The sequence below is a fragment of the Vigna angularis genome, chromosome 9 (genome assembly GCF_016808095.1).
Source record: "Vigna angularis cultivar LongXiaoDou No.4 chromosome 9, ASM1680809v1, whole genome shotgun sequence".
Lineage (NCBI taxonomy): Eukaryota > Viridiplantae > Streptophyta > Magnoliopsida > Fabales > Fabaceae > Vigna > Vigna angularis.
This window is the reverse complement of record NC_068978.1, coordinates 410274-425317: the sequence shown is the minus strand read 5'-3', so window position 1 is coordinate 425317 and position 15044 is coordinate 410274. Positions and strand designations below refer to the sequence as shown.

General features: G+C 30.8%; 2 protein-coding genes across 3 annotated transcripts; one reads left to right on the top strand and one right to left on the bottom strand.

The window, feature by feature from the left end:
* Positions 1-2547: 2547 nt before the first annotated feature.
* On the top strand, positions 2548-8256 carry LOC108320692 (factor of DNA methylation 1). 2 transcript variants are annotated; one of them, XM_052868787.1, is made up of 8 exons: positions 2548-2689; positions 3590-4482; positions 4645-4826; positions 5691-5780; positions 5892-6179; positions 6949-7167; positions 7485-7725; positions 8087-8256. In XM_052868787.1, exons 2-7 carry the CDS (start codon positions 3597-3599, stop codon positions 7716-7718), a joined length of 1899 nt encoding a protein of 632 aa, XP_052724747.1. In that variant the 5' UTR covers positions 2548-2689; positions 3590-3596; the 3' UTR covers positions 7719-7725; positions 8087-8256. The 2 variants fall into 2 exon arrangements, with proteins under 2 accessions (XP_052724747.1, XP_052724748.1); XM_052868788.1 differs by lacking the exon at positions 2548-2689 and adding an exon at positions 3261-3394.
* A 2231-nt stretch (positions 8257-10487) lies between these two features.
* LOC108320412 (probable CCR4-associated factor 1 homolog 6) lies at positions 10488-11890 on the bottom strand. The gene is made up of 2 exons (XM_017551828.2): positions 11665-11890; positions 10488-11539 (listed from the first exon to the last, which is right to left on the bottom strand). The coding sequence occupies exon 2, from the start codon at positions 11493-11495 to the stop codon at positions 10650-10652; it is 846 nt and encodes a 281-aa protein (XP_017407317.1). The 5' UTR covers positions 11496-11539; positions 11665-11890; the 3' UTR covers positions 10488-10649.
* Positions 11891-15044: the final 3154 nt, after the last annotated feature.

Below are 15044 nucleotides of genomic sequence, written 5' to 3'. Positions count from 1 at the left end.
CTTGGCCATTCTTTTTCACTGTGGCAGATGCACTTGTCTCAGCAATCATCAGGAAATGAATTGAAACTCTGAACAATGTTTCTTGTCTGTACATTGGAATCTTTGTTTAGTAATTAAACACATGATTTTCTGCATGTGGTTGGAGATCTGTTCATGTGGAGCATTCAATAGTTGGGTTAGGTCAATAAAAGTCTCTCTACACTTTTGACACTTAAGTGAACTTTTCCTTTTGTTCTTCCTTTGTTCTTCCCTATCAAGAATTAAGGTATTTACATTCTCCGGTTGAAAATCTAAACTTGAGTATAAGTGTCAAGTTATATAAAAATAAGAAAATAATATATTATATAAAGGTGAAATATTTATTATGTTAAGATTTTACATAAAAAAAATTGTGTTAATTTTTTATGTAATTAGTTTTAGATTTGATTGATATAATGTACATGATACGTTTTTAAATTTATTTGATACAAAGTACAAAATAGTCTATATTTTTTTAAGAAAGAAATAAAGTAAAAAGAATATAATATCAAATTAATGTAAAATACGTGTGTTAAAGAATAATTTTTCCATTGATATTATGTCTTCTCGTTAAATCTCCTCCTCTTATACATATAAATTAATATTATCTTATTTAATAATGTTTTTAATAAAAATTAAATGTTTATTGAAGTTTCTGTAAAAAATATATAATAATGTTTAGGTAAGTTTTACATTTAGAAAACCAAAGTGCATTGATCTAAGAAAGAAACACTTTGAAAAAGCAACAAAAATAGAGAAAGAAACCATTCCAAATTCTCTATTTATTCTTTTCTTTTTTTTGTGCTTTTGAGCATTAAAACGAATTATGTTGCTTTAAAAGGCTCTTTCTATTTTTATTTTTGGAGATGATGACAAAGTCAAAACTTTACTATGTGCTTACTGTGGTCTTATACTGTAGAAGAGTCAATCCATCTAGAAATGTGAGATTCCTAATGTTTGAATAGTTTTTGTTTAGTAAAACATCAAATCACATAGAGTGGAAAAAAAGACAATGGTTCTGTCTTTCTACACCTAATGAAGTTCTTTATATTAAACATAAACACATTTAATCAATATTATATAATATATATATATATATATATATATATATATATATATATATATATATATATATATACATTGTTAAACTAATTACAGTAAATAATAAGAAACAGTTTAGAATATTAAATATTTAAAACTAACAAATAATCTTACAGAGAAAAGTTAAATTAGATTCTAGATTAGATAATCCATAATGTAATACCATAGCCAAAAGTGTATTTCGATTTTTTTAATTCAAAAATTAAATAATTTTTTAACTGAACAATTTAAAAGTGAATTCAAGATTGGTATCATTTTGAGATTGATAAATTTGAAATACATTTTTTAAAATGACACGTGAGTTTCAAATTAATCAATTCGAAATATATTTCTGAATCCGAAAATGTGTTTTAAATTATTCAATCTGAAACTCAAATGCCATTGTCCAGTTCAGAACACATTAATTAATAAAAATATCTGATTGGATTGATGAATTCAAAATGCACCTTTTTTTTAAGTAATGTTTGGGTTCAAAGGTGATTTTTTCCAATAAATATCTAAGCAATGAAATATGGTGCCGTATACAAATTTTTTTATAAGTAATTTAAATTAATTACTTTTATATAATAAGTTAGCAAATAATTTAAGGATTAAATATGTTATTTGTATCTAAATCATTATAAAAGGTTGTTCTCAATAAATATTGTACTCCTGTGTATTGTATAAAAGTTATTCTCAATAAATAACATGTAAATGTTATATTATAAATTTTAAAACTTCGTTTGTAACATACAAAACAGTCAAATGTCGTTTAAAAAATATGCTTTACAAAAGTGTTGAATTTAAATACTTTCTGACTTAATTTAAAGATGAAATATATTTTTATAATAACACTACACACATATTTAAAAAATATTTTAATCAATATATATTAAAAAATAATTGTTATTTCTGATATAAAATAGAAAAGTATAATATATAACAATATAAATAGTGCACCAATTACAAAAATAAACAAAGCTAGAAATAAAAATAAAAAATAAAAATGCTAAAACATCATGCTTAAATGGACAGTAACAAAGTAACAAGTTAACAACGCATAATATTAAATTCATTATTTTTTATTTTTATTATATTAAAAATAAATCACTCACGGGCTTGGGCCAGTTCGTTTGGTGTCCGGGAAAATAAGCCCAAATGGCCTTTTCCAGAAGCTTTTGATGGGGTGGGAGAAGAAATTTAAGGAGGTGGAGGAAGCAATTACCTATTACATAGTCACGGGATATTCTACTTTTACTGACCTTGGGATACTCCAAAACTCTTATTTGTGGTACCAACGTTACGTAGGAATCACATACAACAGGGTATACACTTACTGACTCCACTCTAATATAAGTCAACATCAGACCAATTAATGCCGTACGATTAGTAGCATGTGTATCCACGTTGACACATCGTTGGCTTCAAACCAATAACAAAAAAAGGGTCCTCCTCAAACCTATGCAGCGCCAACACACCTGATCATTTCTCACCTCCAGTTAATTTTATCATTTCTATCTCTAGGGCTATTAGCTTTCTTTCATAGTCTCTACTGCCCTTACATTTTCACTGTGTCCATCTTTCACCTTCTGTAAGTGCAATCTCTTTTTCTCTACTAATTTTCCTGTTCTTCCCTGAACTGATGATGCGATTGAGATTTTTCTGTGCTTGAAATGATAAAATTCTATGCATGATCTGTTCAATGTCGTGTTTGTTTTGTTGTTTTCGATTTTTTTTGTTGCATGTAGTAAGAGAACCTTGAATAATCCCACTCCCAATTTTCTGGTGACTGTGGTTTGTGATATTTTGAGTAAAACGGTAGTAACTTAAATAATCAGCAATCCACACTGTGATTCGTGAAGCTGTACATGACAGCTTGCGCGCCTGATATTCAGATGAAATAGGATGATTAGAGCACAATCGCTGTAATGTATGAAGTTTCTATAGAGTTAATCACAAATTTGTATGGTCATCACTTTTTAGAATGGAAGGACGTTTTTTATTTCCTTTTCACCTTTTTACCTTAAAAATTATTTATGAAAGTAATTTTAGAACTTGTTTTTCGAAAGAAAAAATTACTTGATTTACTGCACTCCCTGTCACCACCCCTACATCTCCCACTCCTCCATCTTAGCAATTAAAAGAAAATCAAAATTGGATGATGGTTCTATCCTCAATTTATGTATTGAAAAACATTTTTGAAACAAGTGTTTTAAAAAATACACAAAGACAGAGATAGCTGGTTTTTGGAGTCTTTGGTTGCGGTTGTTTCATGCATATGTGATCGTGTTCCAAGGCAAGGCAGACCATTGTTTTCTTGTTCCTCAGTAGTATTGTTTTTTATGTTATCTATTTTTTTGTGTGGAAATTATTGATGAAAATTTCCCCAAGTTTTTTATCCAAGTTTTGGCTTTGATGCTTTCTGAAAAATTTCTCCAGCAAATTGTATGCTTCCCTTTTTCCTGAACTGATTTTTGGCATTTTTATGTAGAACTTCCATGGACTACAGCTCCGAAGATGATTCAGATCTAAGTGAATCTGAGATTTATGACTACTCAGACAAACCTTATGAACTGTTAAGGGCTGGAAAATATAAGGTTAAAAACTTGAATGGAACTCTTAGATGCCCTTACTGTGCTGGGAAGAAAAAACAAGACTACAAATATAAGGATTTATTGCAACATGCATCTGGTGTTGGTAAGGGTTCTGCTAACAGAAGTGCAAAACAAAAGGCAAACCACCTTGCTCTAGCAAAGTATTTGGAGATTGATCTAGCTAGTGAAGCAGAGCCAATCCAGAACCCAGCTTTACCCCCAGTTGTTAGTCAACCTTCACAGTTAGAATATCTTTATTATGTTTGGCCCTGGACTGGCATAATTGTTAACATAAAGGGTAAATTGATTGATTCTACACACTGGTTGAAGGAATTTGCTAAATTCAGACCAACTGATTCCCATATATTTATGAAAGATAGTGACATGGCTGCTCAAGCTGTAGTAGTGTTCAATAGTGACTGGAATGGTTTCATAAATGCAACTGAATTTGAGAAGTCTTTTGAAACTGCACGTCATGGTAAAAAGGACTGGAGCTCAAACAAGTTAGAAGCTGACTCAAATATTTATGGATGGGTCGCGCGGGAAGATGATTATAATTGTGGAGGGCCAATAGGGGAATACCTCCGCAGCAAAGGAACATTGAGGACAGTTTCAGATATTGTTCAAGAAGCATCTGAAAGCAGAAATAATATTGTGACAAACCTCACGAAAGAAATCGAGATAACAAATGACAACCTTGACGAAATGCAGTCTAAGTTTAATGTGAAGACTATGTCCTTGAGTAGAATGCTTGAGGAGAAAGATAAGCTTCACAATGTTTTTGAAGAAGGTTCGTATACTTTTTGATTCATAGCTTCTGCTTTTTCCTTCTTGCATGTACAATCCATGTTTTTCCTATAATGAGTTACATTTTTTTGCAATTATGAATGCAGAAAAAAACCAATAACTTTTTAGTTGATAACACTACATAATTGTTTCATTTTGTGGTCAGAAACAAGGAGTATGCAGCGTAGAGCACGTAATGAGGTACGGCGGATCTTGGATGAGCAAGAAAAATTGAGTAGTGAATTGGATGAGAAAAGGCGGAAGCTTGATTCTTGGAGCAGAGATCTAAACAAGCGTGAGGTACTAACTGATCAAGAGAGGCAGAAACTTGCAGACGACAAGAAGAAGGTAATGTGTTTTGTACATTCTCTCCTGTAAATAGGTATTATACATTTTATCAATCATTGTCACTTCAAAACTTTTTCCATATTTTTGTCTTTGGTTTGTTACTAATATTATTGGTTGCTACTGATCAGTAAAATTAAATATAAGTTGTAAAAAATTTAATTTAGTTAGTTTGGACAAACTATTTTTGTAGGTTAATTATGTTTTTATACAATTTAATTTAGTTCAACTCATTAGTTTCTAGTAGGCTACTTATGCAAATTCTTATCTTCATTACTTTTTACTTCTTCTTTTTTATGTTTTTACCAGCATCTATTTTGTTAGGAAAAATTATATGTTTATTGAAACATTAATTTCTGGTTTAGTTTTAGTTAAAAAAAATATAGTTTAATAACTATAAAATTCAATAACTATAGTATCTCAGTTTAGTTTTTTAATATAGAAACAGTTAACTAAACTTGTTAAATAGTGTAGTTTAATTCAGTATTAAATTGAACTAGTTTAGTTCAGTTTTGTAAAATTACCTAATTTAGTTTAAGTCAGTTTAGTTTTTTCTCTAAAATTAGCCCTATTTATAGGCTTTGAAAACATTAACATTTATGATTTTCTTTTACAGGATTCTTATGTAAGGTGAGTTTGTTTGTGCTTATTTTTATTTTAAAGAAGTGTTTTTCAATGTAAGTAGGTTTCAGTTTGTTTTTATGTCTTTGTCTATTCTGCTTGTTTTAAAATAAGCAATTTTCTGCTCATTTTATTTAGCAAATCCTATTTACTTCTTAAATAAGTCATTATTTTAAAAATTGCTTAATTAAGAAATACTTACTTTTAGTGTAACCAAACTAGCCCATGATCTCTTTGTCTTTCTAGAAAGATTTGAGGAATGAATCACTCCTGTTGGCTTCAAAAGAACAGAAGATAGCGGACGAAAATGTCTTAAGACTTGTTGAAGAGCAGAAGGTTTGCCTTCTATTTACTATTTAGTGTCTTGGTTATGAGAAGTTTTTTATTTGTCACTTAATTCTTATGCATGAGAAAATGTGCTAATGTTGTGAATTTCAAATATTTCAGAGAGAGAAAGAGGAGGCCTATAACAAGATACTTCAGCTGGAAAAACAGCTTGATGCCAAACAGAAATTGGAAATGGAAATTGAAGAGCTAAAAGGGAAATTGCAAGTTATGAAGCATCTTGGAGATGAAGATGATACAGCTGTTCAGAAAAAGATAGAAGAAATGAATGAGGAATTGCAAGAAAAAATAGAGAATTTGGAATCTGTGGAGAGCATGAATCAAACCCTCATTGTGAAGGAACGTCAGAGTAATGATGAACTGCAGGAAGCTCGCAAAGAATTAATAAAAGTACGATCTCATTTACTTTCTCTCTGATAAAAGTCTCTCTTCCTCCCCTTTAATCAATCTATATATGTAGATTTACTATATACAGAACCGTTTTTTAGGAGTACATTAGTAAGCTATAACTTGGCTTGTGTTTTAGGAAAATACTAGTTATATCTTGCCGAAATTGAAGCTCTCAAAAAAAAAATAACGAGGTATACATTAGCAGATTGGAACCATGATTTTTTTAAATAGACCTAAGATGTAAGTTGCTAACGTATGTATGTTCACTTATTTTTTTCAAAAAGAGTATTTTACCCTTGATATAGTTTAAGAAAACTGGAGTTATATCTTTGCTAAAACACCCCTAAATAATAAGTAGATATTTGTTAGCAGACTCCACGCCCGCCCCCAACACATTAATTCACACACACACATATACATATACCTACCTACCTATCTTTTACTGTGCAACCTTCGTCTTAGGATTATTTGAAGAAAATCATGGTTATAACTTGCTAACCTACTTCTAGAACACAAGTGGGTATATCTTAATAAATTTCAATTTATATCTTTCACTCAGTTGCGAGCTTTAACATTTTTCTTCTTTGATTCTTGAATATAACCACTTTAACTAGCAACTGTTGTTCCTGTGTCTCATCATGCTAAGCTGTGAACATTTCTGTGAGAATATTCCCTTCACCATTTGTTGGATATAAGAATTTTGATATTCTGTTGTTGGATCTTGAGTAGATTGGTAGACTAAATGTTTAGTTTGCTTCTAATATTTTAGGGGTTAGAGGATATGCTTAATGGTTCTAAAGGTAATATTGGGCTCAAGAGAATGGGAGAGCTTGATCAGAAGGTTTTTGTGACTAAATGCAAGGAAAGATTTTCTCCTCAAGAAGCTGGGATCAAAGGTGTCGAGCTTTGCTCTTTGTGGCAGGAAAACGTGAAGAATTCTGCTTGGCATCCATTTAAAGTGATCATGACTGATGATAATAAACATGAGGTACGAACCACCCTGGCATGCTTAGCGTTCATACTGAAGTTCAGCCTCAATTGGTTATCTGATGTTGTTACTCGTAAATTTCTGCTCACACATTGAAGAAATTTGCTTTACATGCTTTCTCGTCCCAAGAAAATAATTTTAATTGTTAGTAATTTGTTTATTATATAACTGTATAAATTTTGGACTTGGCTTGGCATACGTTTCCTGTGTAATCTGTTTTGGAAATACTCTTCGCTCCTGTTCTATCTTTGTATCGTTTATACTACTACAGCAGAGTAGTATAATACTGAAAACATAATGAGGTTGTATTTGTGCAGAAAATTATAAATGAAAATGATGACAAGTTACGAAGCCTCAAGCAGGAATGGGGAGATGAGATATATTCAGCTGTTGTAACAGCCCTGACAGAAATAAACGAATACAATGCAAGTGGTGGATATACTGTTGCAGAGCTATGGAACATCAAGGAAAAAAGAAAGGCTACATTGAAAGAAGTTATCACTTATATTGTGGAACGTATCAAGCCAGCAGCTAAGCGCAAGAGAGGATAGTCAAAAGGTTAGTGTTTGAGACTGAGTTGAAGTTTGTTGAGCATTTTGTGTGTCTGATTAATGAACACATTATATTCGTGTCTTTGGCCTTCTGAATGTGAATTATCTATTGAGTGATTGATCATGACATAAATGAGTTACGTTATTTTATATTCAATCACTGCATCAGTAGGTTTTTGCTTTTCTAGAAGTTGGCTATTTTGAACATCACTGTTTATTGTAAATAATATTAGAACTAGAAAATAAAATGGTGCTGAATGCTAAGAATTAAGTATACCAGTTTTCTAAAAAACAGCTAGAAAAAATTCTGGTATGTGCATGTTTCAGTTTAGTTAATGTATCTAAAATTTGAATGAATGTCTTTGCAGGGAGTACAAATGCTGATATATCAAAGGGTTGAATGAGCATTTGAAGCAAGCTTCTGGCATAATCGTTAAATATGATAACTTTTCAAAAAAATGGATTTGAACATATGTAATCTGACAGACAAAGTTCCCTCAATATAAAACTATGAATCGATTGAGGTTGTTTGCGCTGATTTTATGCCTTGTCGGTTAATCAACTTATACAAACCTTTTTTTTAAAAAAAAGATACGTATATTTAGTTTATCTTTCTAAACTACAAATCTTGTTAGTTAATAATAGAGAGAAATTAAATCATTGTAGTTTTTTATTTTTTTTATTTTAGGATAAATTCCATCAATATTTAACTACAGGACTTTGAATTAAGTTACAAAGAAAAATAATATTTTAACACATAAATTGTTTACATTTAATTGATACTATCATTTCTTATTTTTTATTTTTTCTTTCTTGAAAAAAATATTAAAATTTACTTTATATTTAAATGCCTCTTTCATTTTAATTGATTCTTTGATTTATTTATTTATTTAGGCTAATATATTTTTAAGGAGAAAATTTGATATGTTCTTACAATGTACAATATTTTCATAACACCATCCAAGGTAATGATTATTTTAAAAACTACACAAAACATCATTTTTAATCTATTTATATTACTGAATTTACCCATTAAGCTCATTTTGAAATCTTTAAACAAGTTCCTGGAATGATTATCATTATTACTCTATTAATAGTTGTTTACAATTATTTGAAAGTTATTACCTTTAAAAATTATATTTTTAAAATAATAAGAAATATGAGAGAAAAAAAGTAAAAAATTTATTCATGAGATAATTTTACTTTATACATGAATTAAGAAATTGTAGAATAAACCTTTTATAAGTTAATTTATACCTAAGTTAATTTTAATTTACAAAAAAAAATATTTTATCTATTTTTCTCATAAAAATCTACTCCAATATAATCTATATAAGTTTTAAAACTATGAAGATCACTTAAAAGATCAAGCACGAGACGTAAAAGAGAAATGTTCACAAAGTCTCTTGTTTTCTCTACTATTTCATCTGTTTGAATTTAGTTAGAAAATTGAGTTAAACTCAATTTAAATTAAGAAAAAAAATATTTATTATACGTTTTAATTCAACTGAAATTTGTGATAATTCTGCTTCTGATAAGATATTAAGATTTAAATTTTCTAACTAAAATCTAAATACACCTCTTATGATCAATGTAAAAGTCAACATTCATTGTCAGTCTCGAGTTTTATGTTCTCTTTCGAGATTGTTTCTCTTCATTCAAGTCTCCATAAAAGCTATTCCTTCAATTCAGTGATTTTCTCTCCATTTTTGTCCCCAACATCCAACATAGGTTAAGGCCGTCTCAATTGGTTATCAAGAGTTTAATAAACTCATTTTCACAATAATTTTTTAAGGTGGCTGTTAGGTAGTCAGGAACTGGTCTCAATTGGTCTTATTTCGTCACAAAACTGGAAGATTCTCATCTCATGTTCATGTCTCCAATGTCATTTTCTCTGATCAAAATATGATTCCTCCATTCTAACTTGTTTGATTATCTTTGAGAACCTCTGACAAAATAAGACTGCATCAGGGAAAAGTGCAACATTGCATGAATCTTTTTGTATGTTATTGTGTTGACACTAACATCCTACAGAGAAATCAGATCAACGCACAAATAAGAGGAACATATGGAGATGACCCTTCTTGACAATGCTTAAACTAACAAAAGGGTGAGTCATTAGCTAAGCTATGCAGTAAAATTAATATGAACTGTGGCTTTACCTCAGTAGTTATCAGTTGGCATTCTGTGTCTGATATACATATACAAATGACACAGTAGGAAGCATATTAATATAACAGCATTGTTTCCTCTCACTTGAAATAAAATTAAGCAACTATGTCATACGGGTTCAACAAGCAAGAAAATCGAAGAAATGGGTAACACTTTTGTGGCTAGAAATAGTTCAAAAACCAGTTGTTGCCTCTCAATCAACAACTGCCTGACCACATCCCTTCCCTAAAATAGAAACCTCTGGATGAAAAAATTGTCATGGTGCTTCAAATGACAAGAATCATTATGTGATTTTGCAATCATGCCATAGAGAAACCAAATTCACTGTCTTAAAAATGTGTATGTGTTTGGGGCATTCAGGATGGCTGTCAGCCTGCAAAGTCAAATCAAAAGCACGCATAAAAACAAGAACAAACCTTACCACATGTCTGGTTTGGCATAAGAGGGAATGTACATGCAATAACCCGCAACACTCAGGTTTGCCTCTGATCATGAATTTGCTTTTGACAGGAAAATGCGGGCCAACTTGTATCCTGAAAACTGATCAAAATATAACACAAAAACCAGAGCTGAACACAAGAAGGCATGGAGGATAAGTAGTAAGAAAGAGTATTAATAAAGACAGTTAATGCCAAAGGTTTACATTAATAGAGATTGGTATTCCACCAGATATACAACAACAAAAGATCTACCAAAGTTTTAAAGTTCTTTTCTTTTTCTAATTTTATATTTTTTTCTTAATTTTTTGTTTTTTTGTCCTCAATGGGCTCCCTGTCCATTCTCAACACCTAACCCATACAAGACACCAGCATACTTCTCCAACGAGCCACTAAAGAAATTGTCCTTCAATTTCCTGAACGTACATGAAGTGAGCAAACTATCGGAACCGGCCTGATGGCAAATCCCGACCCTTTCGACCTCCAACAACTCGGCAAGCTTGTTCAAACCGCCGTGAAGGCTGTTGCAGAATTTCATGAGGTGCTTGATGTCGTATACAGTGGGGAAATACATGTTGATGAGGTTGAAGAACTCCGCTTGCGTATCGGGCAAATTCTGACACGTCAAGAGCTTCAACAAGTACCCGAAATCATAACCGCTATGGAAAGTAACCCAATGAACGTTGTCATTCAAAACGATCCCGGACGACATGAGAAGTTCCCCGAAACGGCGGGCGTCGATGCCGTCCTCGTTGTTTTTCTTGAAATCGATGCCGCTCTGGCGCAAAAGCTCGATGGAATCGTTGGCGAAGACGTCCTCGTTGACGTTGAACTCCCGGAAATTGAATTGCCAGATGCAGCACGTGTGGGAATCGTCGTCGACGTCGGTGGCGAACGTGGGAAGGTTGCCGTACTCGTCGGAAAAGGTGAGTCCCAATTGTATGAGCTTTAGCATGTCGACGTTGTCCTTTAGGGTTTGGTAATGGTAATCGTAGCTGTTCTTAAAATTCCCCACCGGTCGGAGAACTATCCCCGGAAACTCCGTGTCCATCGCGATGTAAGGGTAATCGTCCACTATTTCGCGAATCAACGAGAATTCCTCTTCCAGGTTATCGTTCCACACCTCGCGAATCTGGATCGAATCGCTTTTCGGTAAAATCAGCGGCATTCCTTGCAACCACGACAGCAATTTTATTGCACACTTCTACAGATCTGTTCGATTTCATTCAAATTCAACAATAACATCCTCAACCACAACATTATCAACAAGAGCAACAACAATAACAATAAATCAATGAATAAAAAATAAATAATAAGATTGTATTATTGTAACCTACCTCGGATGGAGGAAGTGGGAAGTGAAAAATGAGGATAGAGAAGGAAGAGATTTGTGGGGGAAATGAAATCTCTCCCGTTCTAGGGTTTTCTTTTTTGTTTTGATATGAAAAAGAAGCAAAGAAGAAGTGGGCGAAAGAGGAGGAAATCAAATTACTTCGTTACAAATTAGTGGTTGGATTCCTTTTTCTCCCACTTCCCCTTTTCCTCTTTTTTTTTTTTTCTCATATTAATATAATATTTTTCTTCCTTCTTTTTCTTTCTTTCCATCGATTAATTAATTAATAATTACAACCATTTATCTCTACACTTGCTCAACTTCTTCTGCGTCTACAATCAGATATTTCATATCTCGTTTTAATGGTTGCAAACGTCTACACGATTCTCCATATAAAACAGCCCACACCAAACAATATGTAAACCAGCTACCAAACTTTTTACCTTTTCTTTCTCACATAACAATATATCAAAGCTATCCCACCTAAAATAGTTTACCACTTTCTTTTTTTTATTGCCTCATATATTTCAAAATGTTTAAATATCTTTTCGTCTATACCATATAATTTATAACGAAATCAAATCCTAATATTGATTAGAATTTATGGTAGATGGTAAATTTTGGTAAGTCTAATTTTCCATTTACCAAGTTTATTATTTCACTAAGGTAGAATATTTATTGTTACGTCATTATTTTAAATTAGTATCGATTTAATTATGATTCAATATATAATTATTATTGATAATTATTATTGTTTCGGTAGGGATTTGTGTAAGATTGAAAAACGTATTTTTTTGTTGTAATCTTTTTGTTTTCTATGTTTGAGTTGATTGAACTCTGAAAGCCGTTCGGTTGTACGGGGGAGGTACCTGCAAAAGACACCATGATGCATACTCTTTTGTTTTATATGTTTTAAATAAATTTTAGAGTAAATAATAATGTTTGTCCTCTTTTCATTTAATAAATAAGGAAGGTAGGATTAACAAATTTCTTTCCTCTTACACATCCATACTTTATTTCTGCATCTACATAAATAAAATGAAAAAGACAAATATGTCCTTATCTTCTTTCTCCCTATCCTTCTTCTTCACTCATCTCCATATTTTCTTCCTCCACCTTTAAAAAGCTCTTTCCTTCACTTTCACCAAAGTTTTCACTCATATCCTTCTTCTCCATCAAACATTCTTTACCTCACCTTGTCATTTTTCTCCTCTATATTTTAGATATTATAATTTGAAATGTATATTTTATTTTACATTTTGTATAATTCAAAATATAGATTCAAAATATAGATTCAAAATATAAAGTTTGTATTTCAAATTTTAAAATGTATTTTTTATTTTTTATTTTAAATTATATAATTATATAATTTAAAATGAAAATTTTACGAAATTTTATATATTCCAGAACATTTTTAGATATATATTGTGGAATTAAAAAATAAAGGAGGGTAAAATTGAAGTCTTTATAGGAGTGTAGGAAGGAATTATGGAATTGCGAGAGAAACGCCTCTATGAATGTCATGTTTGAATCCAATTATTCACAACAGGCCCAAATCAATCACTAAGTCTGTACGAGCCCAATAGAATCCAAGTTTAGACTTAAAAGGACTATATACTTGGGGGATTCATTTCCAAAGTTTCTCTCCAAGTTTATAATTTTGTCTTTTAATAAAAAAATTTATATAAGAAAAAAGGTAAACATTATTTATTGTTTTACCAAAACATATTTACTATATTCTCCATATTTCTTTAAGTATGTATCTCAAGTCTTGACATATTTTTTTTCCTAGTTTCTCTTTTATGTATGTGATTTTAAAATCCAATTCAGAAAACTCATCGAATTCTAAAATCTAGTTTAAAAAAACTCATTATATTTTAAAATCTAATTTAGAAAATCATTGAATTTTGAAATCTGATAAAAGAATTTATTGAATTTTGAAACTCGATTGAAGAACTCATTAGATTTCATAATCCAGTATTTGTTACTCTTGGATTACAAAATTTATTGCTCCTGAATTTTGAAATATAGTATTTTTTCTCGAATTTCAAAATCTAATGACTTGTCAGGTTGATGACTTGTTGTCATCTCGATTAGTTGACTATTTGAGTTATTGGTTGTTGTTTGCTCTGATAGTTGACTACCTAAATTATAATTGTCTGTGATTCTATGATTGATCGAATTGCTTGTAATTTATCATAGGATAATACAATTTTATTTGTCATTACAACACCATTTGGTACATACAATTACTATTTTCATCAAATAAATTTTTCTCATGTTACTAACGTTATCCAATACATACAAACAAGATTATATCTCAAACACTTGTTCAACTTCAAAATTTTAAACCAATCTCATAACAACAAACACAAAAGAATGGAAACAATTCTCTTGAAAAAAGGATTCAATATGTTTGTAAACGCAAGAAAACACTAAACCAGAAGTGGGTACTCAACCGTTACGTAGTCTTAAATGTTAGATCTCCTCGCATCTAACGGTCCAAATCAATTAAACGTTTTGCATTCCAAGATAGACGCAAAGCTTGAAGCGTACTAATTGTTATTCTTAATAATCATAATTCAACACAAATGATAGATAATGAAGACAATTGGTCCGAAGCATCCAGCGACCAAAACACAAATCCCTTTACAACTCTTCAATGATACTTGTGTTTTAAAGGCTTATGTATGATATGTCTCGTCCGGTCAACGAGTTTTTAAAAAATTCAACTAAACAACTAAATATGATATTTTACCAAGCTATCAAGGTGGAATGATTTAAAGCAAAAAATCATTTTATTAAATTATTAACTAATATTAGTGGAGTTTGGATTTTAATTAAACTAATTATAATAAAAAATTCATTATAAAAATTATAAATAAAAATACGGTAGCTCAGACATTAATTAATATTTGTGTTTTTTACTTTCAAACTAAAGTAACTTTAATATCAAATAATCTTTGAGTATCCACTTACCGAAGTTAAAGAATAATAACATTAGACGACCTACTCTTGGAATGAGATTGACCCCCTCTGCATACCAAAGCAGTAAACAACGAGAAGACTAGATTACTCATTTAAATAAAAGATGATAAAAATTTCATACATAAGCATTTCACCCACATAACAGTAGTGCATATGCAGAATTGTAATGCAAAGAAAAATCACACACAAAAGATGTTTTGTTCGTTCTATTCCATTCATGAAGGTCTTTTAAACTGTTTTTCACATTCTATTTATGGACCTGTTAAATTGTGATGTTAATATCCGATTGTTATCTATTGTTGTGTGATAATGTTACAGCTGCATGTGATAGAGATTCTCCAATAGGTTCGTGAAATAATAGGAATGCAAATTTTTGTTTTAATTAAATCCGCCCCT